At 50.3% G+C, this 26,782-nt stretch overlaps 1 protein-coding gene across 1 annotated transcript in view; it reads right to left on the bottom strand.

Annotated features, from left to right (window-relative positions):
* The window catches only part of MEI1 (meiotic double-stranded break formation protein 1), an 89,619-nt gene extending 63,505 nt beyond the window's left edge, over nucleotides 1-26,114 (bottom strand). Inside the window, exons 1-13 of the mRNA XM_078599916.1 lie at nucleotides 25,774-26,114; nucleotides 24,091-24,220; nucleotides 21,288-21,338; nucleotides 17,362-17,435; nucleotides 16,306-16,411; nucleotides 12,851-13,066; nucleotides 11,085-11,186; nucleotides 10,638-10,669; nucleotides 9,791-9,905; nucleotides 9,008-9,124; nucleotides 7,465-7,699; nucleotides 4,628-4,751; nucleotides 3,545-3,624 (exon numbers count right to left, since the gene is read on the bottom strand). Coding sequence (XP_078456042.1) covers nucleotides 3,545-3,624; nucleotides 4,628-4,751; nucleotides 7,465-7,699; nucleotides 9,008-9,124; nucleotides 9,791-9,905; nucleotides 10,638-10,669; nucleotides 11,085-11,186; nucleotides 12,851-13,066; nucleotides 16,306-16,411; nucleotides 17,362-17,435; nucleotides 21,288-21,338; nucleotides 24,091-24,220; nucleotides 25,774-25,926 — 1,535 coding nt within the window. The 5' untranslated portion in view covers nucleotides 25,927-26,114. The remainder of the gene's footprint in view (nucleotides 1-3,544; nucleotides 3,625-4,627; nucleotides 4,752-7,464; nucleotides 7,700-9,007; nucleotides 9,125-9,790; nucleotides 9,906-10,637; nucleotides 10,670-11,084; nucleotides 11,187-12,850; nucleotides 13,067-16,305; nucleotides 16,412-17,361; nucleotides 17,436-21,287; nucleotides 21,339-24,090; nucleotides 24,221-25,773) is intronic.
* Nucleotides 26,115-26,782: the final 668 nt, after the last annotated feature.

Here is a 26,782-nt window from a genome sequence, read left to right as displayed (position 1 = left end):
GTGTTGGTGGGGTGGGGGAAACGGATGTGTAAGGTGGGGTGGTATTGCTTTCTAAAGTGTCGCGACACAAGCCACAGATGAACGAGGGTGTAAAAAAAAATGACTCGTGCAGAGGAGCATGGGTCGGTGCGGCATGCGTGTAAAAACTCGGAGAGATGAGTCACAGACACGCGCGGCGGCAGCGCAGCCCCGAGACGTCTGTCGCCTCTCGCCGCTGAGAAACACTCGCAGACTCAAGCGGCACCGATCGCCGCAGGGATCGCTGGCGGCTTACAGCGAAGCCACGGTCCCCCTTGTCGATTCACTCACGTTCGGATTCGCCCCCCCGCCCCAATAAGTGAACCCCTTTCCCCTCCCTCTCCTCTTCCTTTCCTTCAACCATCTCCTTCTACCCCTGCCCACATATCTTTCCTGTCCTTTTCCGAGATCACCGCTGAGGAATTACAAAAATGAGGGCTGACAACGGACGCAGCGCCGCCAGCTCGTCTTAATAGACGGCGGGAGCACGGCTCGTGATCTATCGACCCGGCGGCCTCCCGGAAGCGAGAGAAGAAGACGGTGCCACAAAATCGGATGGACTGTGCCCCACAACACGACTCCAGGGGGAGCGTCCGGAGTCATCCGTCATCCAGCAGTGGACTGAAAATGATTGTCAGCGGGTAGCGGCAGCAGCAGCGGTGGCGGTGTGTACGCCGCGTAATGCGCACGCCGGCGCCGAGCTGAGATTTCAATTCCGTTTTAATTCACGTAATTAAGCAACCCCTTGTTTTATTCCCGCTGGATGCGGCCGACGCAGCTAATTGAACAAATGACTGAGATCAGGCATCAGGACAAAAGCAGCACTTAAAAAATAAAAGCCCTGCAATTATGAAACATTAAATGGGGATTTTTTTTTTGCTTGCTATGCCGCACGTCTGAATTTTTTGGTCGCGCTCCTAATTTGGAGGGAGGGTTTTTTTTAGGCCAGAGAGCGCGGGGGCGCTGACTTATGCCGATGCCGTGGACAGGCCCAAGTGGCGCAGGAAGAGCGGCGGCTATCCGGCCATCTGGGTACGAGCACGCCAAAATCTAACCGGGGAGCAAAGCCAACAAACAACGATGGGGGTTTAGAGGAAAGGGCGCTATAGCAGATAAGCAAATACAATTCAAATGCATAATCGGGCAAGATTAGAAACAAATATATATACGTACATACAGTGGCCGCATGAGGCATAAACTAACCCGGCAAAAGCTTAGGGAACCAAAGTAGCTGAAGGGGCCCGCGGATTCAAACATAAAATAGGAGGGCTTCAATTATGAACCCAAATTGAAATCCTAATAAATGTCACAAGCTAATTAAAATGGATGCCAATTAATCTATCTCACCCGCGCCGTGCCTGCATCTCCCTTCCTTCATCTCTCTACATCTGTATCTCTTGTGTCTAAATCCCTTATGTCACTTCATCTCTCTCTCTCTTACCTATATAACCATTCTGTCATCTCACTAAAATTTTATGAATTGAAAGAGTGGGGGAAGGGGCTCCCAAAAAATGTTTCTGCTTAAGGCCCCTCAAATGAATGAGCACTGCCACTGCATATACGGTATATAAGAATACCGCAGTGGTGTTATGGTAGGCACAGTTAACTTGCAATACAAAGGCTGACGGGTCAATTCGATCCTCGGCACGATAATTTGTCCACCCAGCATGAATGCCTACACCAGCCAGTCAATCGGCAGGCCACGTGCGGTGGCGTAAAGTGTGGGTACGCCCATCTCTTCCAACGAGGCTGGTCGACGTGGAAGAGTAGGCCAAGTACCCGTAACCCCCTCGTGTCCGCTCGAGTGGAGGCCCCTTCCGCCGGCAATGTACTGGGCAAGCAATAGCAGGGCCGCACCTTAACTTGTTTGTAACTGTTGAGGGACAGACGGTTATCTTTGTAGAGAACTAGGGAGAGTTGTTATCTAACGGTGCTGTGATGAGCAGAGGGAGGCGCGAGCGCGGATCGTAGCGGTCGCGGCGGCGTTGACAAGAATTCAATCACGGCAGCGGCGGCGCTGGCGGCAACAGAGGGCGTGGGCAGCGCCGGCGCCAGGCCAAGGGGAGCGCCGGGGGGTCGACTTGGAGGCCGTCCCAATTGGCCGCGGAGAGACGTCCCATCCCCCCCGGGGGGCCGCGCCGAGGGCCCGCCGGCATGGCGCTGATGGATTCGGCCGCCACACGGCTTCGCCAACTGCTTGCTCTCTCTCTCTCGCCGGCGCGTGCGAATGTGCGCGTATGCGTTGTGCGGGAGCGGTAGGGTAGCGGTAAAGTGCGCTGCTCTACGAACCCGGCGACCCACGTTCGATTCCCGCTCAAGGCCAACACCAGTGACGATCCGGTCCTGGGCCTACCCTAGGTCGACTCAGCCTCAAATGAATACCTGGTGAAATGTGTAAATATCGCCACTGAGGAAACAAAGGCGGCTGGGCATCGTGCTCGCCACCCACCCCCTCATGCGTCGTGCCAGCCGTCATAGTTTCACACTTACAGCACCTGCCCCAACAGTCTGTTAAGGCTATACGGGGGATCTTTGTCTTTGTACGTGGGAGTGCGTGCGTGTGTATGAGCGTGTGTGTGGGTGTGGAAGTGCGCGTGTGCGTGAGTTTGGTGTGCATGAGTGTTCACAGGCGCTTTTATGCATTTGTGCGGGTGTGTGCGCGCGTGTGTACATCCGTGCAACTTCCACACACACACGCGCGTGTGCGCACGCCGCAGTCTACTCCATGGCCGATTGTCTAAAAGCGTCGCGGGAGGCAGGAGACTTGGTCAGCGTTGCGGTAAAACGCTCGCCGTTGCCAATTTCGGTCGGCTCTCAAGAGGCCGGGGAAATTAAAAACAAAGCAGAAAAGCAAACGAAGAAGTAAGAAATAAAAACCCCTCCCTTATGATTGCCAGTTTGGTATGCCAGACCCGGGACATGCGCACTGCAAATTCAAATAAATTAGTTTGGTTGGGGTGGGGTGGAGCAATGGGGAAACTATTAGGGGGGTGCAGTTGGAGGGATGAGCGAGTGACCGTGATTGACAGCCCAAAGACCAAGAGGCTGACAATAACCTGGACAAGCAATTGGCCATAGCCCCAATTGTGACACCGCCACTGCGCTGTCTGCATCGCTACCGAAGCAGCAAACATCACCGAGTGGATTCAAAATGAAATATTGCAGCCATTCTCAATCCACCAATGGATGAAGGCCTCCCCACGCCGCGTCGGCCGCGGACGGTTTTGGAGCACACCCTGACCACACTCGTCAGCGATGATGGCGATGGCAGGCGAAGGAAAGGCCGGTCCTGATATCACTCGCCGCTCGCCTTATAACCGTGGCCGAGAATCGAACTCGGGTCGCCGGGTTCATTGCGCGGCGCGCCAGCCGGTGAGCCACCGCTCCGCCCCCCCAACTACCGGACCGTCCAGAAAAAACCGGACCCGGCGGCGAGGCTACGCTCGCTGCCGCTCCGTTCTTACGAGGGACGTGTTGTGCGAGAGAAGCAGTGGTGCATCACAAGGTCACGTGTCCCGCTCGTTACCTGCACGCGCTGCAGAAGGCCTGCAGCCCTTGGATAATGCACAGCTCCGATACGGATAGCTTTGTCTCGCCCTCGGCGCGCTGAACGGGTGGGAAACAAAACAGACAGACGGACAGCACATTGAGGATACTTTTTGTTTGCACACAAAGCAGGAGACACCCAAGAATGGTGCAGTTCTCGCAAGACAGACGTTAGCTGTTGATCACAAGGTCACTGCTGCCTCTGCCTAATGGCTCCCCCGCGCTACGGGGACTCCCGCCTCTCCCAATACGTGTGGCCAATGTGGAAGAGAAGGCCAAAATATCCTCCGAGAGGAGCTCTCCTGAGCAGAGGCTCTTTTGCAGGCAGTGGCGCCAGCAGGCAATTGCGGGGCTGAACCTTTGCCTTTTACCGCTTTTAATAAAACTGTTGCCGGGGAGTGTGACCGTGGGGACGTGGGTGCCCGTGTTGTTACCCGAGGCCCATTCAGTGCGCCGCGTGAGCCTTGTGGCTCACCATTACTTCCAGCCCCAGACCACGCCGGGGTAATTTAGCGGCTTGTCGCGTGCGCCGTGGGAATCAATATAGTGGCGGAAAACTAAAAAAAATTGTATATATATAAACACCAACACAAGAGCCCCCTCTCGCTTGAGTTTCACCTTTTATTGACGCCTTTGGTTTCTCCAGAAAAGCCTCGCCGAGTCTCAAGAGTCCTCTTCAAGAGGGTCCTGGCTGCATTGCGATGCTGTTCAACCAATTTCATCTCATCGAGTGTTTTGGTGTCGTGTGGGAGGAAACCCGAGCACCCGGATAAAAGATCCAGTCATGCATATCACGGGGATTGACGCTCTAAAACTGCAAACAGATAGATTCAAAGTGGAAATTTGTATAGTTTATCTGTATGATTGGTTTTGGAAATGGGTTTGCGGTCAACGGGAGTTTTAAAAACGGCACGCTGGCATGCACGCTTTTGTGTCTTTCACAAATCTCGATGCCAGAGGACGCCACCTCACCCGTGGACCCCCCCACCAAAAAAACAAGATCGCAGCACCACACTAATCATTCACAAGTAACGCTAAATTAAGGCGTCGGTGTGATGCGTACCACGCTGTGTGCGGCGGACATGCGGTGGCTCAAAGGAGGAGAGATCTCCCGCAGCATCTGCAGGAGGGCATTCATCAGCTCCTTCAGCTCCGTGTAGGGCACTGGTGCCACCAAGTGGCAGCTCCTGACCGCAGACAGCCCGACGCATGGAAAACGAGCGGCACAGGCAAACTTTACAACTGAGCAGTGGCGCACACGAAGAAAATATTAATTCGCCCCTAGACAGTGGTGAATTGGTAGTGCGCTGCACGATATTAAATCTGAAAACCTAAGTTCGATTTACGGCCATGGATCACGGCGGTGCCGAGCAATATCTAAAACGGTGTTGGGCCCCCACTGACCAGCGTGGTGAAGTATAATAAAAAAAAACATGACTGACACGGGCGGAGGCCTTTTATCCAGCAGTACATTGACAAATAACCATATATTATGCATCATCATCACCGGCCATGACCGATCCACTGCTGGATGAAGGTCACCCCAAGCCACCGCTCTCTCTCACGTTGCTGCGATGTGAAAGAATCCACAAGCACACGGCGTGATTTCGTTGCTCCATCTCCCTGGCGGGTATTTATGAAAAATCTCAGAAATGGTCTGTGATATGCAAGGCCTGTCTACAAGTGAAGCTGTGAAGGGTGCAACTACCCCTCCCTCTCCCCACCTCGACCCCCAGACCCCGGGTGAGCCTCGGCAACCAACGCCGCACGGCATCACAATCTAACGTTCTCACAAAGCGGTTTAATTTTTAATTCGCTTTCTTCCCTTAACGTTAGTTTAATTAAGTAGGCCTAATGGCCCGCGAACCGTTTAAAATGTCACAGCGCCGACGCTGAAACGCCCTGCCGAAGCTAAACAAAAATCACGACACCTCGGGGAAGGTCCCGAAAAATCTCGCGACCTCCGGCATCGCCGCCCGGCGAGAGGGAACAACGGGCGAACCGCCACTGCGTTCCGTTCCCGCCAGCGATCGCGGTCGTGCTCACGCAGACTCCCGCCGAAGGATCCCGAGAAGGACAACCATCGCGGCAGCCACGTGACCGTCCTCTACGATCCAGCGTCCCGGGGCGACGGGCACCTCCAGGGGTCAGCGTCAATATCGACAAGGGAGCACTGGGTTTTTCTTGTTTACTGGTTTTAAATTTGAAGTGCACGCTAATTTGTTTTCACTTTCAACGAATTCACCGGAATGTTATTCCAATTGCGCAATCGGAATAATGTGCTTTTGCCCAGCGTCCGTCCGGAATTGGAGGCAGAACATCACCATCTTTGTTCGAGATTTATCTTCACAGAAAGATATCTCCATTGAAGAGAGATATCTTCATATCTTCTTTATGGAAGATATCTCTCTTCACAGAAGATATCAAATAACTAATTATGAGTACCCTTCTAGTGATCAATTTTAGCTATTGGCCTCAGGGGTGCTGTATTTTCCGACGCACACAGAACCGAGGGGACTGCTCATCGTGTGGCAGTCAAGCTGTGATTTAAGTTTTCGATTCTCAAAGCTGGAATTTTTTCGACGCTAAATGAAAATAAAACCCCTTATTTTGTGAGTCCATTCTTGATCGGGATGAGACCATCAACTTTGAGAACATAATTTATTCACGGACACCTGGATTTGAACCCAGCCTCTCAGTGGTGTCGGCCCGCTCGACTGACCACTCAACTACCAACACACGCCTGTGTTGTTACTACCAATGCATGCGTGTCGCCTAAGAGAGAGGAACGGCGTCAAAGCTGCTTTAGCGTGAGCTGGCCATGTGGCTTAGGGGGCTGATGCAACGTCAGAGCACTGAGGCGGCACCGCTGTGATCCTGAGTTCAGATCTGGGCAACCACCCGTGATTCAACCGGCTTCTCAAGGGTAGCGAGCCGATGGTCTTGGTGCAGTCACCAAAGACTGAACCAAACAATACGCTTTCGCTTTGATTGACGGGCGACAAACACCTGGACATCCGAGCGCGTGAGAAGGCGCCGCACCACCTGGTGTGGGGTATACAGGTGATTGAAGCGACCTCAGAAGTACTATTCGTGATGTCACCTTCCACGGGCCCTGCCCTAACGTGGGGGTGGTGTCGTACACCGAGTTCGGAAACGTAGCTCACGACAACGTGACGCCTGTGCGCAAATTACAACAATTGGCAGACTAATGCCCCAGGTGAAGTCTCAATTGCTTTGCTTTGCAAATGAGACTTGTCCTGGTCTCTTGAACTATCGCATGGTTAAACAACAAACGTAAAACTATAATTCGGAAAATACTAAAAATAGTCAAATTCCAGGTATTTAAGAGAACACAAGCGAAGGATAGAGAAGCAGCCAAGGTAAGAGACACGCGCAAGAGGACAACCGCTGCACACACACGGAGCAGTGAAATCATCTTGTACGCAGGTGGTGAGTAGATTGCCTCCATTAAGGCTGATGTCGATTACTGTGGCTGTGTTGTGGTTGTAATGATGCCGTGTGTGTGTGTGTAATGCTGTTGTAATCGTAGGTGTTGTGCGGTCAAGGGCAAGGGCTTGCTTTGGGTAAAGGGTTGGGGAATCGTGCCGGAGAGTACGTCGACCGTGGAGACGGGAGCGTTGAAATCAGGTCAGGTGGCGCCGTGAGACCATGACTGACGGTGATGGTACGGTGCGGGCATTCATCCAGCAGTGGATACATCACAGCTGATCACGACGACGCGCGACAGCTCTCAGGGATTGCGACATTCGCAGTAATAGCGAGAGAATTCGGCGGAGGATTCGGGGGACGGGAGGGAGGGGCGGAAGTCCTTTATCCCGCAGCTGATCGATCCACCGCTGGACAAAGGCCTCCCCGACGAACGATGACGGCGCTGACCTGAGGAAGGAGGCGAGGGCGCAGGCGGCCACGGAGCACACGTCCCTGTCGGCGGCCGTGACGCCGTCGCGCACCACCGACAGGCACAGGCAGTACGTGCTCCAGCTCGGGAAGATCTTGATGCTCGCCGGCTGCCTCTGCAGCATCTCGGCGAGCAGGGAGAAGCCCTGCTTCTGGGCCTCCACGTTCACGAGCTTGAGCAGGAACTGCAGGCTCCGCAGGACGGGTTCGATCCCTGCTCACATGGGCAGGGGGGGTGGGAATTGGTGGGGGCGGCGGGGGGCACACGTCGCAAGCGCGGCCGGCACGGTGTCACTCCATGGCCGGGGAGGGAAGGAATACAGAAAAAACAGGTGCCAGATTTGCAAACTGATTCGTAACCGACGATACCCCTCCACCCGCCCCTGCCCACACTGGATGTTTGTGAGTTTTTGTCATTTATCCCATAATTCCTGCGTCAAACGAGCATCGAGACGGTGCACGTCTCCTGTTCCCAGTCCTGAGCTTGTGGTGGAAAACTCCGCATTTCCATGGCAGGGCCGAGTGTTTGCGTACGACAACCACTCTTTACTTCCCCACAAATTAGTAAGCGTGGCCTGAATCGAAAAGGGTGAGACCAAATGACCCGGAATGCGCCGCATCAGATCTGAACCTCGAGAGCTTAGCTGGATGGCACCTGCATAGTGCATGGATGGGTGACCGCCGTGTATAACAGACATCATAGGCTGCAGGCCTACGTGGTCGGCAGTAGAAAGCAGTGCTGAAAATGCCATTGTTGTAATGTACTATACTCCCGCACATGGAATATGAACCCCCACGACCTGCTTGGTGTGGAAAGGCCCTCATACAGGAGCAGAACGATTGACACACCTCCATCTGAGCAACATCTTCGCCATCTGACTTTTTTTTATTTGAACACGCACGCCTTTCCCAGACATCACTATGAGCTGCCTCTGAATTCCAAATCGGTCTTACACAGGACACGGGGCTCAAGCTTCAAGTGTATATTGTTTAACCAGTGAGAACTCAGGAGGCCAGGGTAGCGTCTCCTTTGCCAGAGTGACCAGGGGCATTAGTCTGCCGGTAGGGGGTGAAGATTGCTTCACCAGGTGAGAACTCAGGAGGCCAGGATAGTCAAATTTGCAAAAATAACCAGGGGCATTACTTTGCCAGTAAGAGGCAACGATTGCTAAGTAGAATCCCAATTAAGTAATGTGCGGTGTAATTTTTAAATTCGGCTCAACGTGGACCCCAACCAGTGAACACGATGGCCTGCTCCTGCAGATGACTTCGGAGGATCTTCATCGTCCACTCTGAAGCAGGCGGCCCGTGTAGCATTATTACTACTACTACTACGCTCATTACGGTTATTACACCCGCAGTATTAATGAGGGCGGCCGCTCGATTCGAACCGTGAACCTCTGCAACAAGCAGCGAACGCGCTGCTGGTGGGTCACGTGACCACCCAATTGCCGAGATGTGGGGGGGGATGGGGGGGTTGTGACAAGGGGGGGGTGGGGTGGGAGGAGGTGGTTGTTTTTACCGTAGGCGCTCTGGCACTTGGAGTAGAAGAGCTCGTGCTGGATGAAGTGAGTGAGGCAGCAGTAGATGGACCACACGAGCAGCTCGTTTGTGGACGACAGCGCCTCGAACAGGAACTCTGTGGCAAGAGGGAGCCAAACAGGGCGGGGAGGTGTGGGGGGGGTGTCATTGATCGAATTACGATCCATGGGCCGAGCTATGGTGGGCTAAGCTGCACGTAGTTTGTAATCCACCACTGTGGAGGCAGTGAGGGTTGGTGATCCATCGCCCACACATTGTGAAACTCCCTTCCCGTGGGCACAGCACTGGTGCCGTAACCCGGCTTTCCAGGAGTATGCTGTACAGCGAACACGTAGACTCCACCCATTTTGTCTGTATGGCATAGAGTGTTGCCCCCTCGCACGCATCAAATTTCGCCGGGTGCTCCGGTTTCCTCCCTTATGTCAACACCCAGCTTGGGCAATTGTTGGCGACAGGTCGTCTGGGGTTCCTCGCATTTCCGCATCGTTCTCTTTCTTCGAGAGCAAGCGAATACTTCCACGGCGGCGGTGGCCGTGTTACAAGCTGCAATTAATTTCAAATATTTTTTTGTTTCCCAACTTGCTGTGAAAGGGAAGGAGTGGAAACGGAGCTGGCTGGGCATTTGGGGGTCAAGAAACAAACCGCGCCAAGGATCGACCGGTGGAACGAAAACCTGCACGGCCTGGGTGAGATTTCTCGAGGCGTGTGTCGAAACGGTGGCACGGCCTGTGAATGGGGTGGTGGGGTCTCTCTCCTGCCTGACCTGGCAGGTCCGCGTGCAGGAACGTGGCGACGCACGACTCGGGGCGCTGGGCGAGCACGCAGCACATGCACTGCACGCTCGCCACGCGAAGGGTGTCCTCCCCAGAGTGCAGCAGCTGCACGCACGCACGCACGCGTACTCGTGAATTCACAAGATGCGTACACACGTATGCGCGGGTGTGCGTGCGTTTACGTGGTGCGTCTGTGTGTGTGCGCCGCATGCAAGCAATGCATGCATTTTCGCATATTTACAAATTAGAATCGGAATATTTATTTGTACTGGAGGAATCCCATGAGCTATAAAGCTATTTTCACAGATCTCCAGTCTATGAATGCACGCATGTTTGCACAGAGATACACAATGTTACGCAAACAGCCACGCACACATAAACACACACACACAACAAAAGCAAAGATCCCCTATATAGTCTTCATACTCTCTGGGAGACAAGTGTTGTTAGCGAGCACCTCTTCAGGCAGGAATGAAAGGGTGGTGTGACCAGCACCACGCTTGACCGCCTTTATCTCCCCCAAAGCTGGCGTTTACACACCGCACTGGGTACTCACTTTAAGGCCGAGTCGACCTAGGCAAAGCATAGGCCCAGTTCAGATATTCACCACCAACAATCGAACACTGCGCTAACTATCGCGCCGCCACTCTCCACCCATACGCGCACAGAGGTGCGGACATACGCACTCGTGCGTTGACACAAAGACGCACCGCCTGGACATGCCAGGCACAATTCATAAACTTCTCCCCGAAGAGTTCCGAATAACCATTCACTCATCCGATGATATATATATTGTCTCTAAAACCTTACTTGTTGTCAATAGCGCTTCCTACTTACTTTTTTGAGAATGAGCGGCAGAGAAGCTTCGTCTGCGAATCCAAAAGCAAGCAAAACCTCGTCAGCAAACCGTTGGGCACAAGTTAATGCACGCACGAGACATACGCCGTCACGTGGGACGCGCGATCAGAAGAACGCGCGCGTGCAAGAGAGCGCGTGCGTTACGAGAATGCAGATAACGGTAGGCAGGCTCTGGCAGGACACGTCGCTGACAGGGACAAAGGCCGGTGGTCAAGACGAATGAGAGAATGGCAGCCAAAAGCAGGGAACACGCCCGCGGAGACGGGGCGACGCGATCGGCTTGTGTCCAGGAGCCAGAGAGGGTTTTTGTTGACGTTGACATCACGGGACGGTGGCAGACAGGACACAGATGGCTCGGGGAGTCCTTCATCAAGCAGTGGATAGATCATGGCACAAACAACAAAACATTAACAACAGTTCGGGCACCGTTAGCGGCGTGCGCGAGCGACGGTTCCCTGGCCAGGTCCGGCAGCGGTCGCATCAGCTCGGACACCAATGGCGCGACGCGCAGGAGTTGCCTGAGCAGACCTGCACGGCACGGGCAGGGTAGGAGGGGTCAAAGGAGCGCATGCTCTCACACGCGTGCGCACGCACATTCTCACGTGCGCACATCAACACACGCACTCTCACGTGCGCACATCAACACACGCACTCTCGCGTGCCCACACGAACACACACACACTCACGTGCTTACACGAACACACACGTTCTTACGTGCGCACACAAACACAAACAACTCTTACGTGCGCACACGAGCACACACACTCTCACGCGCGCACATGAACACACACACTTTCGCGTGTGCGCGCACATACGTACACGTGCACACTCGCCACCGATGTTAGCCGTGGCTAGAGTTCGTAGTGCAGTGTTATAACAACTGCACCACCGATCCCCCACATCCATAGGCACGCACACATATACACAAAACAACTTCTGTTTCCCTGATAATAGCCATACAGACACACATTCGCATGCACGCACACACTCGCACACACTCTCACACACAAGGACAAACTCTTGCACACAAACACGGACACACTCTACACACACGCACACACTCTCACACACACGGACACTCTTGCACGCACGGACACACTCTCGCATACACACACGCACACGCTCTTAAACACACGCACACACTCTCACACACGCACACACTCTCACACACACGGATACACTCTCATACGCACGGACACGCTCTCGCATGCACACACGCAAGCGAGTCTTGCGTGCACGGGCTGGCACAGACGCCCACTACCCATGTGGAGGTCACCATCCTCCTGTCTGCCCTCGGGTCATCAATCTGTTATTCACAGTGGCAATTCCCATCACGTGTGCAAAACAAAAACACTCGCGCACTGACTTTAAAAACTAAAATTCACTTCGCAGCACCGAAACAAACTTGCTATGTGTACGATACTGTCGATGGAGGGGCGGCGCAGCGGTGAGCTCAATGCGTTATGAACCCAGCGACCCGAGTTCGATTCCAGCGGAACAAGCGACATCTCAAAACCGTATAGCACCTCTTCCTTTCTAGATAATAACTGCATGCGGTGGCCTTTCCATGCCACATCCATCATGGGAGTTGTTTGACCATACTTCACCACGCTGGTCAGTGTTTTTGAAGGCGGAGGGGGGGGGCTCAGATATTACTGGCTACTGATGGTGACCAGGTTCATAGCGAATGCAAATTCACATAGGTTGGCATGTGATCTGCAAGGGCAGAAAATAACACACTCTCACGAGCCAGCCTTCAACGCATGCGGCATGACCGAGAGAGAAGTTTTTAATCATCACATTCCTCGTCATAATTGTGGTGACGTGCAAACGAAATAAGTGGTTAAAGTAAATGTTTATTTACATTTTTAGCACTCGTGACCCTGAAGCAAGACAATTAATCAAATCAAATCACTGCTGGAGGAAGGGCTGGATGGGTACAAGCCTCATGATCACCATGACCTTTCAGTGCAACGATGATCGTCATCATCACCAAGGACATCATCACCATCATTACTATCATCGTCATCATCAATTATCATTGCCATCATCCCCCCCCCCACCACCACATCATCATCCACTCCCCCATCACATCATCGTCATCACCATCGCGATCATAATCCACTCCTCCACCACATCATCGCCGTCACCATCACTCCATCATCACCACTACCACCGTCATCGCCACCCACCGAGGGCGTTGAACTGCAGCTCCGTTCCCGGCGCACCGCCCAGCGTGGCGAGCGTGGCGGCGCACATCGTGCGGAGGAGGCGCGCGGGAAACCGCTCCTCCAACGTCACGCCGCCTGTGCCGCCACCGCACGCGCCGCGGCATGCGTAGAACGCCGCCACCTGCACCACCTCGTCCGGGAAGCGCAACAGAGCCACCAGCTGCTCCAGCAGAGGCGCTGCACCCAACGGCGAAAGGGAACGTGAGAAACTGGCAAAGGCCCTCGGTACGACAGCGGTCAACGTCGTTGGAAGAGCGGAGAGATGAGTCCGAGTGGAGAGCAAAGGGTTTTTCAGACTGCAGTGCTTTCATGCAATTTGATACTTACAAACTTGAATTATCTTTAAGTATATTTCGTGACTTTCTTAGCTTTCCCATACTTTGCACTCCCATCGGTTTTTGTATTCTTTGTTGTTGTAACTTTCTGACCTTCCCCTACTAGACATCTGTGAAAAAGAGCTTCATAGTTCACCGGATTCTTGCTAGTCTAAATAAAGATTCTGATTGTCTGTATTACTGTGTGAAACGCAGAGGTGGACGCTAACAAAAAAGAAGTTGCTGGCGCCTGACTACAAGTGTCAGAGACAGACTCTAGGAAATGTCTTAGCAAGCCAGGACGACCAATGCCAAGCCCAGAAGAGAACGATCACATATTTACCGTTGCAAGATGCCCATGAACTGGAACATAACAAATTATTCCTGCTGAAAAGATCTATAACGCGGCAGATGATACTCCTACTCTACCTTAAAAATATTTTCATTTCATCAGGTAAGGCCCACTGAGCTGTATAACTATTTTCAGAAGCGACCTGGCCATAAATGGCTTATCACATTTAAGTGTATGACACCTAAAGACTCTAAACGCATGTTGATTCTAAGTGTGGAGAGAAAAACCGGAGGACCCGGAGAAAAATCCACGCGACCACGGGGAGAACATGCAGACTCCAAATATACAGGCGTCAGGGTCGGGATCAAACCCACGACCTATTCGATACCGGGTGAGGTAGTTAACATCTCGTCACCGTGGCACCCGTGGATGAGGCAGGAGACCAATACGGGTGCTCCGGTTTCCTCCTACTTGTATGAACACACTCGTCATTAATTGAACGACAGAATCTTAAAATTAAAAAAAACACCAATGCAAGGACCCTCCTGAAAAAGAGTCCTATGACTCAAGCGTGGCTCTCCTGCATAAATAAGCAAATTATTTTTAGACTATACGATTATCATTTTGGTAACTTTATTGTCAATAAAATAAACGGAGAGAACTGTAACAGGGAGATAATTGTCAGTCGTTTTACCGCGTCTCTCCCAGGAGCGACAACAAAGCGAGAAGAGAAGAGAGACAAGGACTGCTGCTCATCGTAAAAATTCCCAACTCGTAACTCGACCGCTGCCGCCGCCACTACCACCGCACGTCATTCGCTCGCTCTTGAAGAGAGAGAACAACACAGAGGCACGGCCATGCGGTGAGCCGGCACCAAAGTCCCATTGAAGTTCCGTGGCCCTCTGCATATGAAGGTGTTTTCGGCCAATTAACAAGCGTTCACATGTGGGAGGAAACTTGAACGCCCAGAGAAAACCCCATGAATGTAAGGATGCAACACTTTATCCCGTACAGGTGGAACAGGCGGAGTACCCTTTTTTGCCGTGCCTCCTTCTCCTTTTTCGTAATAAGACCGGTAAACATGTGGTGTCCCAGTGTTATCGCATGCCATCGTGATTAACTGTGGTGACGATGGTGAATGACAGCAAAAATAGCAATGATGAAGACTACGGTAACGACGATGACGGTTAATGAAGTTGGTAATTGTAACCGTGATGCCGGATAGCGAATGATCAAAGAGCAATTAAGATGATAGCAGTTTCATGGTGAATCTGTTGACAATGGCGATGAGGATGAAGACAACAGTGACGACGATGATGACAGCAGTGGTGACGATGGAAGTTAGTTGATGACCAGTGGTGGTCATGATGATAAATGTGGTGATGACAATTCCCATTGTGACAATGGCAGTGGCGACGATGCTCATAAAGAATCACGACGACCACAGTGAAAGATGATTGTCATCACCCTCAGCCATAATCAATCCACTGCTGGATGAAGGGCTCCCAAAGCTGTAGCCATCTCTCACGCAATGAATGACCGGAATAAGTAGAGCTCAGCCGAGTGGTGCGCTCGTGCTTTAAACATGTATGAGTAAAACACCCTCACGGGCAGCTCACACATTCTTTAAAAACAAAAGTCTTCGACTTATTTTTTTGGTACGTTATATAAGATGGCTCCGTTAAAAAAAAAAAAAAACTTTTTCTCGCGAGGCTTCGCTTCACGGTCTAACACAACTCGACAGGAAAAGACGTTTGAGGATTAAGTTGAAAGAGATCGACTAAGGATTTGAAGAGATAAAGAAAAAAACAGGGGTAACACCAACGGTGCAGTGAAAGAAAAATCAAGTCGAATTTGGCAGCACACGTCACGAGAATGGCTGATGAAACTAACTCTGTTAGAGCGGAAGCCGAGAGAAACTAAAACTAAACTATTTTTATTTTAGCAGATAAAGGCCCACTGACCTGTGTCGCTCTTTTTCAAAAGTGACCTGGCCATAAATGGTAGGTCAATGATGTGGCTTATCACGTGGACATTTATAGCAGCCACATACTCCAAACGCATGTTTGTAAATGTGAATGGAAGAAACGGAGGACCCGGAGAAAAATCCACACGACCACGGGGAGAGAGACATGCACACTCCAAATATACTGGCGTCAGGTTCGGGATCAAACCCAAGACCTCCTGTATGCCCAGTGAGGTAGTTAACATCTCACCACCGTGGCACCCCATGAGAGAGAAGCAAAGACAGACTGCAGAAGAGGTCGTGGGTTTTTATCCCGACCCTGACGCCTGGATATTTGTTCTCCCTGTGGTCGCGTGGATTTTTCTCCGGGTCCTCCGGTTTTTCCCTCCACATTTAGAAGCAACATGTGAGTATTTAGGTGTTATAAATTTCCGCGTGATAAGGCACTTCGCTGAGCTATCATTTATGGTCAGGTCGCTTCTGAAGATAGTTATACAGGCCTCTGCCCAGCAGTGGGATATTAGAGCTATGTTAACGCACAGAGCGCATCGTGGAATCGTTCACATTGGTTGCCATCTCATGACTCGGCCGAATTAGCATCTGAATTATCATCCAGCCCAGCAGCGAAAGTGGGAATCCGGCCTTTGCCTGGGGCATCTCAGAAACAATTCGCAACACAAACCCACGAGCGCACCCTCCCCACCACCCGCCACCCTCCTCCACGCCACAATAATTACGATCGGTTCACCTAACGACTGGAAATTTCCATAACGGAGATTTTTTTCTTCCCCCCCCCCTCCTCGGTTTTTTAATGGCATACAAAAAACACACACAGAGCACACACCTTGATGGTGCGCCAGGCGCTCCGCTAACGGTGGCAGAGCATCAATCAGCTTCCCCAGCAGAGCAATGAAAGGGAGGCTCTGCTTTGGGCCCGCCGGCCCTGTGACCTGCCAAGAAACAATGGAGAACCGGCACTGAATTCGCGAACGCTGGCGCACTTCGGCACTAATGAACGCAATTACCGGTTTTTAATACACTTGTTCAATTATCGCTAGAGAAGCGGGCAAAGAGGCAGGCTTGTAATTTCGAGTGATGGTTAAGACGGGCTAATTTTATGGAGATTGTGCCCCTGTTGCCTTATCAGCATCGTTTTAATCTTGAATGAGGGAGTTGGGGTCGGGGGGAAACATTGTAAAGAATAAAACGGCGGAATTTACCGTGTGTGTGTTTTGAATGCTATCCAGCAGTGGCTGAAAGCGTTAATGTACTAGCTCCCGTCTGCCCGTCATTCTATGGCGGAAAGGCATGATAACTCAAGACAAAATTATCCAAAATGAATTCAACTTTAATATAAATTGATCAAATAGATCAAAGGGTTGGCAAAAATCCTAGCAAAGAGGACTATTTTCAAACGTGCAAACACGTTTGCTGCGACAGCTCCCTGCCGGTTTCTCTGTACAGCTAATTAAATACTTTTGAGGACAGCGCATGCTCGACGGCATTACATAGGACAATATGCCCCGCATGTGCCTTCTTTAAGTTTTACGATAAAATATAAATTCTTCAAGGACAGAAATAGAGAGCTGTACATTAACACCAGAGTGCGCTCTCCACTCTCAGCCACTCCCCTTACCCGGCGACCCGAGTTTGATTCCCGCTCACGGCCAACACCAGTGACAATTATCTGAACCAGTCCTGGGCCTCCGCCTAGGTTAACTCAGCCTAAAATTAGTACCTAGTGCAATGTGGAATCGTCGCCACTTGGGAGACAAAGGTGGCCGGGCATGGTGCTGGCCACCCAGACTCTTGTGTGCCGGCCTTAATAGGTGCTACTCGCTCTTGCCGCAACAGGCTATACAGGGGATCTTTGCGCGTGGGTGCGTTGTGAGGCACGGACCTGCTTCTCCACCATCGCCAGCAGCGCCCTCGCCACGTCCTCCGACTTGAGCCGACACGTGAGCTGAGTGAGCACTGACAACGGTCGCGTTTCACGAGGATAAATAATTATCGGGCGATTGTTGCTGGCAACCTTCACCGGCGACGGGTGCTGAACCGTTTCGCATTTTGTAAAATGATAAAAATATGGCTGCTCATCCTGGACGAATGCACTTTCGCAGGCAGGTGCTGCATACACCTTGTGCCGCACAGAGACAGGTGACATTGAAGGGGGAGGGGTATGCTTGGCTAGACTACAGCAGGGTACTAGAATGGCCGAGACGAGATGTGACGCAAGGCGGTTTCAGTTTCTTAAGCATTTACGCAAATACCGCCACATATGCAAATCATTATCTCTAAGTGTGATTGCTGCTCCCGCTGGTGGTAAACTAGGATGACAATCTCCAATCAGATCATAAGCGGAGGTCACGTGACTACCCATATTTGGTGCATTAGAGACCAATTATCTGTTGATCAAACACACTTTTAAACAAATTCATTGCTAGACAGAGCTGCCTCCACTCTATTGCGGTGTTTCTCAACTCCAGTCACTGCGACACAACCACGTACAGCTTTCAGTGATTGCCAACTATCAGGCGCATGCAGTGTGTCAAGGTACGACAAAAAAATGTTCATCACGGAAAGTCAGACGATGGGGAGTCGCGAAAACTGGAATTGTGAAACACTGCTCTGTGGCACCGCCTTAGCAACTTTCTGCAGTTGCTCAAAATACGCGAGTTTCGGGTGACAAATTCTCGCAACGACTGCCACAAAAATACCCCTTAGCGCATCATGGCTTTAGCAGATGACACGAGAAACTGAACCCTCCCCTCCAAGGCCCAGAGAACACCTCAGAGGCTGGGTCTCAGAAGAAATGCCAATTGCCACTTCCCTCTACTCCTCTGGCATCTCCATGTGCCGTGAAGAAGGGCCACTGCCCCCAAAACGTCGCCTGCTGTATACTAATTCTCCTTAAATTCGATTTAAAGCTTTCGTGACTGCAGGGATTCATCTTCTTGGTTCTTTCGGTAAAGTCACGTAGAAGGGAAATAATAAAATAATAAAAATAATAAAATACAATTCTCACGACGTTTCGGCCACAACGCAAGCAGCCGTCCTCAGGTGAAGAACAGGTCTGTCGGAAAGACAGCATCTGAATGCGGTGTGGCCGAAACGTCGTGAGAATTGTATTATTTTATTATTATTATTTTATTATCTCCCTTCTACGTGACTTTACCAAAAGAACCAAGAAGACTAATTCTCCTTTTACGGCCACAGTGTTATTAACGAATGCATCAAGTCGTTTTTTTTGCGTGTGTCATTCGAGCGTTGGTGTCAACGGTGACATTTCCGAAAACCTTCATCATGCAGATTTGTCCCACCGGTCCTGACGGCGACATCGGCATTCGCCCCCCCCCCCCCCCCCCGCAAATATTGGACAGAATTAGTATTCGGCAACACGCGGATTGGACACTTAAGGTGCTAATGTTCCAACACGCACAGTTCCATTGACAGGACAATGGCAGCAGTACTGGGTGGCCGATGTGTAAAGGATGGTGATTTATGAATGTATCATGAACAAAATGTTACAACTAGATTTGCAACAATAATGCACAAAATATGAAACTGCTCAATCGTGCAGCAGCATTGAAAGCACAGACTTTTGAGGCACCAGATGTGTAAAACATACCTGTCAACCCATACGGATTACCCATATTCTTGTACAGAGAAATTGAGTTTTCAGGTCCATACAGCATAATGTTTGTCTATTTTTTGTGTTTCTTGCTTGTGATGGGACTTTGTAGGATGAACATTGAGATTTATAAGGGCACAGGGTGACCAATAAGGTCTGAATTTATCTGTAATAAGGTAGGCACTGATATTGTAAAATATTGAGTGCTTTACTGTACAGGTATCTCTCGATTTACGAATGGGATGCATTCTTCAGAAAAACGTGCGTAAAGCGAAATTTCGTAAATCGGAATGGTGTTTGGGGCTATCCATTTAGTACGTAAGCATGGAGGGGGGGGTTAACCCAATAGCGTACGCTTGCGTATGGGGGGTCTACTGACAATGTATGCATAGAAAACGGGGGGGGGGGGGGGTGAAGCCTCGATAATAATTTGTCTACATTGGCCTTCAAATGAGCCACAGTTCAGTTTCTTCAGCTGTCAGACAACAAGTACTACCGGGAGAAGTAGGACTGTGGGAGAGGTGTCACTTGTATGTCACCGTACCCCTGACTGCAGTTATCACGCAGCTCAGCAAAATAAGTGGCCAAGGTACGCAACTTCATTATTTAATGCAGCCGGCGGTGGACTATCTGTTTGCTTAAACACGTTAATATTATTCATCCTTGATCGTTTCTGCGTGGATTCAATATCGGCCATTCTATAGGATTCGGGAGGGGGGGGGTGCGTCAAGCGTACGTACGCAGGTGGGGGGGGGGGTGTAAAAAGTACGCGTGCGTACAGGGAGGGGGGGGGAGGGGTCAAGTTTTGACAGATTTTTACGTACCTAACCAATGGATGGTCCCTTTCCCATTAATTTAATTCTAAAAACGAGAGGGATGTGTTTCGGATAGTCATTCCAACTCTAATCCTCACCTAAATATGTACACCTATATCACTTCTTACTATACAAAAATAATAATAAAGAACATAAATATTAAAACGATAGAATAATAATGAATTTAAAACGAAAAATTACTTCTCCAGGGAACTCACCAAAAATATCTGCATGCTGGAATTACTGGCAAGGCGATGCGGAGTAGTTACTGTTGCCCTGTAGGGACACGTGACGCTGTCACGGACACATAGCGCAGCCTCCCAGGTGCTTCTTGTTTGATGATCACACGGCGCGTGCCGTAGTGAAATTTAGTTCACGCGGAAATTCGATTTCGTTAATCTAAACGTGTCCATCATTTGTGAATTGCATGAAATGCGACATTTCGTAAACCGATCGTCCGTAAATCGAGGGATACCTGTGCAATGATTTGGGTGGAGCGGTGGCGCAGTGGTTAACACGCTGAACCCGGCAACCCAAGTTCAATTCCCAGACACGGGTAATGTCGGTGGCGAATGATAACGGAAGATTATTCACCAACCCGCAATGACCGGCATGGTCAAGTATGGTCAAACAATCCCCATGACATAAGAAAGCCTTTATTCAGCAGTGGATTAACAAGAGGGCTGAAACATTTTTTGAATCACAATAGCATCATCATAAGTCACAGTGACATGGCTCCCATCATAATTCACTATAATGTTCATCAGGAACCACCCAATTACCACATTTCCTCTTCTCATACGCGGTGCGCTTAATTTCTTTCGTGTAACCAGGTGAAAACTCAAGAAACCAGGATGAGTCTCATTTTCAAGAGTGACCTGGAGCATTAGCCCACCAGTAGGGGGTGATGATTGCTATTTATAATTCCTTTAGTCATTTGTGGTGTAATTATCGAATTTGGAAAAATTTGGACCCAGATGCAGGCACATGTAATGGGCTGACGTCAGGGAATCTGTAATATCCACTGTGAAGCAGACGGAGCGTGGTATTATCATCATCATCGTTATTACACTCGGAGAAATAATCAGGGAACCCGCTAGATTCGAACACGTGAACCTCTTCAACAAGCTGGGAATGCGCTACCGCTGGGCCACACCGCTGCCCGATTTAAAGCCAAAGAAGGTCATGAACAAAGCAAGAGTGGAACGATGGTTCCATAAGGTTTGAGCCAATTTGACAACAGCTCCATCACCCGCGCGAGCAGCAAGAAGGATTTAGCGAGACCACAGTGGATGGGAGTCCGCCGATTGTAATAGTGCCCAGGCCTCACAAAAGAGACCTAGGCCCTCATGGCCCGTAGCTACTAGTACCATTCCTCACCTTCCATCACCAAGTTGAGCGCTGGGACATCCTGAAGAACGGTCAACATCCCTGAGCACACGGAGGCACAAGCGGAGAGACATATCAACAGCACCATCGCGGTCCTCGTAAGCACTACCAGAAGCTGGGACCATTTGTTTCACAGCTTGGAATTTTCTTATTTAGGAAAGCCACACCGAGTCATGTGACTCTATTGCAGGAGGATCCTGCATTGTGTTTTTATTATAAGATGTTTAAAAAGTGTGGGAGGAAACCGGAGCACATGGAGAAAATCTGCACAAGCAAGGGGGAAACACTATATAACTGTACAGATGTAAGGAGATGGTGATTAGTCCACTTCTGTACTGCCTTCTTCTGGCAAGCCAGGGTATGGCACTTTCTCGAAGCCCACGAGAAGGGAGTTTCACAAGCTTTGTGCGGTGAGCCACCAACCCTTGCTGCCTCCAGTGTTGGACTCCAGGCCACGTGCATAGCCACCGCCACCTAGCTAGTTATGCTACAGCTCAAACTTATAGTTATGATTTCCGGCAGGCATAAAATGACACATCAATTATGTTTTTAAAATATAATCTTACACTCATGATATCGATTACAATTGTATTTGTGTCATTGGGAATGAATTGCAATCGCAATGTAATTATACAACTGCGTCGGTATCTGAGACTGTGCTGTACAGCTCTGTGATGTGTTTTTAGGCCGTCATTTGGCATGATGTCCGACGTTTTCTCTCCACATGCCGAAATGTCGAACGTCGTGCCGACATTGGAGAGCAATAGAGTTGTAATTTCAGGTAACAGTCCTGATGTAATTATAATTGGCCCTATGTCTGTATATAATGCCAATCTAAGGTTACGGTACCAACGAGACAACATATAATACACGATGATAAAATAAAATAAAAACTATCGATTTCCAAATCGAATCATGATCTTGACTAATGTAAACTCATGGATTCGCTGCAGGGAGACGGGGGGGGGGGGGGAGGTCACACATTCATACAATCCAGAAAATAATTCCCTAATAAAATAACTTAATAACACTTATGTAATAAAGGTATCAGACACCAAACTTTTTGGTAATTGATATGACCTGAAGCACCGCATTCAAACCACCTCGACACTCCACGCACACTAATGACGGTGAAATTCTGCAGAGACAACTTCAGTGGATAACGTAACCCGGTACAATTGTTCACACATAAACTAGGCTTCTGTATGTCTGGGTCAAATCTTGTAATCAAACTTTCGTCCACTTCCCATTGTCCAATCAATTCCACATTTTGCACACGTACCCAGATCCGGTGACAATGCATGCCTGTATCAAAATCGGCATCAATTAATTCGCTACTTTAAAGCAATTTACATTGTGTATGGAGGCTTAATTATTTATATATGTTTGTGTAGGTGAAAAACGCCGCAGTCCCTAAACTGTGGAATCGGCTCGCACAAAAAGCAGGCGCCGCGTGTCTCAGGCGCCATTGACGTACTTATCGACCGTGCGTTAAACGAAGTTGTTAATAAAACCGTTGTTTTAAAAAAACTTTTAAACGAGTTTATTTTTATATGAATGTCATTGAATTATAATAAATAGAGTGTTTGTTTAACCTTTTGTCAAACGCTCCAATAATGAAGACCACATTTCACCTGTCATCACAAGTTTTGATGTCTTCCAATTCTGTGCAAAATACTGCATTCCTTAGCTTTTAAAGGCAATGGTTGGTAGATCACGCAGAATATTGCAAAAATCCTAAACCTGATGTGGTCTGGTCAGGATATAGCAGTAGAGCAAGTGGGTTCACAAACCCATCTGTGTAGACAATTGAGTGTTATCTTCTCATACGTTTGCGTTTTCTCAAGGCTATGCTCTGGCTTCCTTTGCACATGCAATTCACTCCTTGAGATGTAATTATCCAAAAGTCCTGTTCCAGAACCCTCCTGCGTGTCACATAAGACCTTGAGAGAGGACGACAGTTTGGCAAAACTTTCATCCACATGTGGATAGATCAATGCCGACGATGATCATATAGGCAAGTGGACACTGGGGTGTACCAATTTATGTTGATATTGCTAATAATGTATGTACATTCAGCTCAGTCCTACCCACCCATTCGCCTACCCTCCCCCCACCCCCCTATTATTCCCATGGGTGATCTTTCAGTCATTGACTTGAGAAAGCGTTATAGTTGTGTAACAACGAAGGAAATATTACATCAATGCTTCGTTCCCCGCACTGCCCACCTTTGAAAATCCTTCGCATCATCTCTCTTCACAAGTTTTTTTTTTGCAACCTTGCGCAATTCAAGAAACGCATCAACTCTTTTCTACTTCACCTTCAATAATGCTGTTTGTTTTTGGCTGCTTAAAGCTTTGGACATTTGTCCTTGTGCTCAGCAACCAATTTTAAAAGCAAAATATTACCAAATGGAAGATCACCCACCCAGCCTTCACCCTCAGCTGGTAGTTCACGAGCCCACGACCTTCACCGCAGTGGCAAGATGTTAACTGCCTCGCATGCTATGCGAGAGCTCGTGGGTTCGATCCCGACCCTGCCGCCTGCTGTATATTTACAGTTTGCATGTTCTCCCCTGTGGCCGCGTGGATTTTTCTCCGGGTCCTCCGGTTTTTCCCTCCACGTTTATAATCAACATCAGAGCATTTGGCTGCAATACATTTCCCACGCGACAGGCCACTTCGTTGCGCTATCATTTGTGGCCAGGTCGCTTCTGAAAGAGAGCTACATAGCTCAGTGGGGCCTGGTAAAATAAAAACAAGTTTCGTTGAGCTCACGAGCCCATGACCTTCACCTGTCAGGTTGTGCACCAGGCTCCAGGCAGCTGCCAAGTTCCCTGCAGCAAGGAGGCTCACAAGGGGCCCACCGCCATCCTGAAGCAAGCGCTCCAGAAGCCGGGACAGAGCAAGAGTCTTGCGGCAGACCTGAAGAGTGATGAGACAACACAAAGAGACCCCATGTAGCCGTTCATACTGTTAGGGCAAGTGCTGTTTATCGAGCGTCTACGAAAGCCAACAAGGCACACGAGGCGGTGGGTGGCCAGTTCCACGCCCGGCTGTCTCTCCAGTGCTCACGTTTACGCATCACATCAGGAAATAAATGGAAGGCTGAGCCGACCTAGGGGAGGCCCAGGAACGGTTAAAATATTCGACACTGTTATTGGTCGTTAATGGGAATCGAACTCGGGTGGCCGGGTTCGTAGCGCAGTATGCTAACCGCTACACCACCGATCCCCCAACACTCATGCCACCAATCATTCAAACCATTCCGTGTGCCCAATGTTGAAGGAGAGGTTCTTGGTTCGAACCCAAGGCAGCCCTGGTTAATACTATGGGTATATTTACCATGAATACTGCACGATACGCGACGTGTTTCACAGCACACATTAACGGTCTCGTGCGTGCCGACATCATCGAATTTGCTTTAATTACTCGCAGATTACGAACTATAATTGGAAATTAAACACATTAACCCCCCCCCCCCCCTCCTTACTTGTAGATGACACCCTAAATTTGAAGTCAAGCTCAGGCATCAACAAGTGTGGGCCACGTAGGGATGTTTGCCACTGAGGGTCCCCTAGGCTAGACCTGCCACTCCACAACGCATGCCTCGTCTCAAGACGCGCTTCTTAGCGGCCGTCTGGAACGCTCTGCCTTCACATATTACGAAGCCACTGGAGCTATTCACTTTTAAGTGTAGATTGGAAACTCGTTTCTTTAGGGCTGCTTTCTGTGGTCAGTGTTGTTCACACCCCCCCCGCACCTCCGATTTGCGAGGCTGACTCAAGTTCATGTATTAGGTATAGCCCTGTGAGCCATTCGGCTCTTGAATCGGGTGCAACCGCAACAAACAAAAAAACATGAACAAGAAAACATCTTAAAGTGAATATGTGCAAATAGGAAATCCAAGAAAAGACAACAAAATATTGCAGAAAAAGCACCGTACGGTGCGAAAGAAGTTCAACATACAGTACATTAATCGTCTCGCCCATACATTCACCACTGTACTCGAATGTACGGCGTGGTCTAGATGTCTTGTGACCCACATTTAAGTGACCCCTAACCATTCGTAACCTTTGCCTGTTCGTTTCTGCGGGGGGTTGCAAGACATATTGGACCACACTCCTGTTACAGTCTCCGCACAATGTGTATTCTACCTTTTTAACCTTCAAATAAGGCAACAAATACAGTATGTGACATGCGGAACCATTGGGTACGAGTCGTACACTATACAGTACTCGTTTATTGCGCACACACCAATGTTAGAATATATTCTAATTAGTCGTTGTGAAGCCGCTTCGGTCATCAATTTAGTAACTGGATTATTATAATATATTCATATTATAATTATTGTAACGCCGAGTGGTCTGCTGCTGCTGCTGCTTAAAGTACATTCTGATATCGCTGTCGAAAAGCCGCTATTATATTCGTGGAATTATCATCATCGCTGTTGTTGTTGTTACGATGCCACCACCCACCGAGATGTTATGATCGCCCAGGATCTCTAGGACGCATGCCACGCACATCTGCAGCTGCTGCTGCTGCTGTAGCTGCTGACCGGGTCTCTGGACCGCGGCCAATGTCCAGCTGGGTTCATGGGCCGCGTGGTCGCGATGACAAAGTGGGTCCATGGCCAGACGCCCCCTCGCCTCCCTCCTCCTCCTCTTCACTGCTCGCCAGGGGGGGACAAAACGAGACTGGGTAGATGTCCCTTAAAACAAAATGATGCCTGGGCCTTCTCTCCTCCGTGTGAGGTCCCCGTCCGAGACGTCTGATTGGCGAGAAGGCCTGCCCTGGTCGATGGCCTGCACACTTGGCGATGGTGATGGTGGTGGTGATGCTGTGTCGGCACGTGCTCGAGACTCGCCACGAAGCTTCCCATCGCTCCTGATTGGTCACCCGCCAATCGCCTACGGCTGGAGGCCGCGGGCTATTGGCGGCCCCCGGTGACCTTGAGCTCGGCCCCTGGTGACCAGCAGTCTGGTGACCTTCAGTGCGGCCCTTGGTGGCCTTCAGTGCGGCCCCTGGTGACCTTCAGTCGGGTGGCCTTCAGTGCGGCCCCTGGTGGCCTTCAGTCTGGTGGCCTTCAGTGCGGCCCCTGGTGACCTTCAGTCTGGTGGCCTTAAGTGCGGCCCCTGGTGGCCTTCAGTCTGGTGCCCTTCAGTGCGGCCCCTGGTGACCTTCAGTCTGGTGGCCTTAAGTGCGGCCCCTGGTGACCTTCAGTGCGGCCCCTGGTGACCTTCAGTCTGGTGGCCTTAAGTGCGGTCCCTGGTGACCTTCAGTCTGGTGGCCTTCAGTGCGGCCCCTGGTGGCCTTCAGTGCGGCCCTTGGTGGCCTTCAGTGCGGCCCTTGGTGACCTTCAGTGCGGCCCCGGGTTGGCCTTCACTGCAGCCCCCCGACAATACACAAAGAGTGAAAACACTACCCCCCCCCCCCATCGTCATCGTGCTGCTATCAACCCCCAATGGTGTCAAGTGTGTGGCGGCC

Source organism: Lampetra planeri, chromosome 1 (assembly GCF_965212315.1).
Source record: "Lampetra planeri chromosome 1, kcLamPlan1.2.h2, whole genome shotgun sequence".
Lineage (NCBI taxonomy): Eukaryota > Metazoa > Chordata > Hyperoartia > Petromyzontiformes > Petromyzontidae > Lampetra > Lampetra planeri.
The sequence above is the reverse complement of the archived record's forward strand: the minus strand, read 5'-3'. Positions and strand labels throughout refer to the sequence as shown.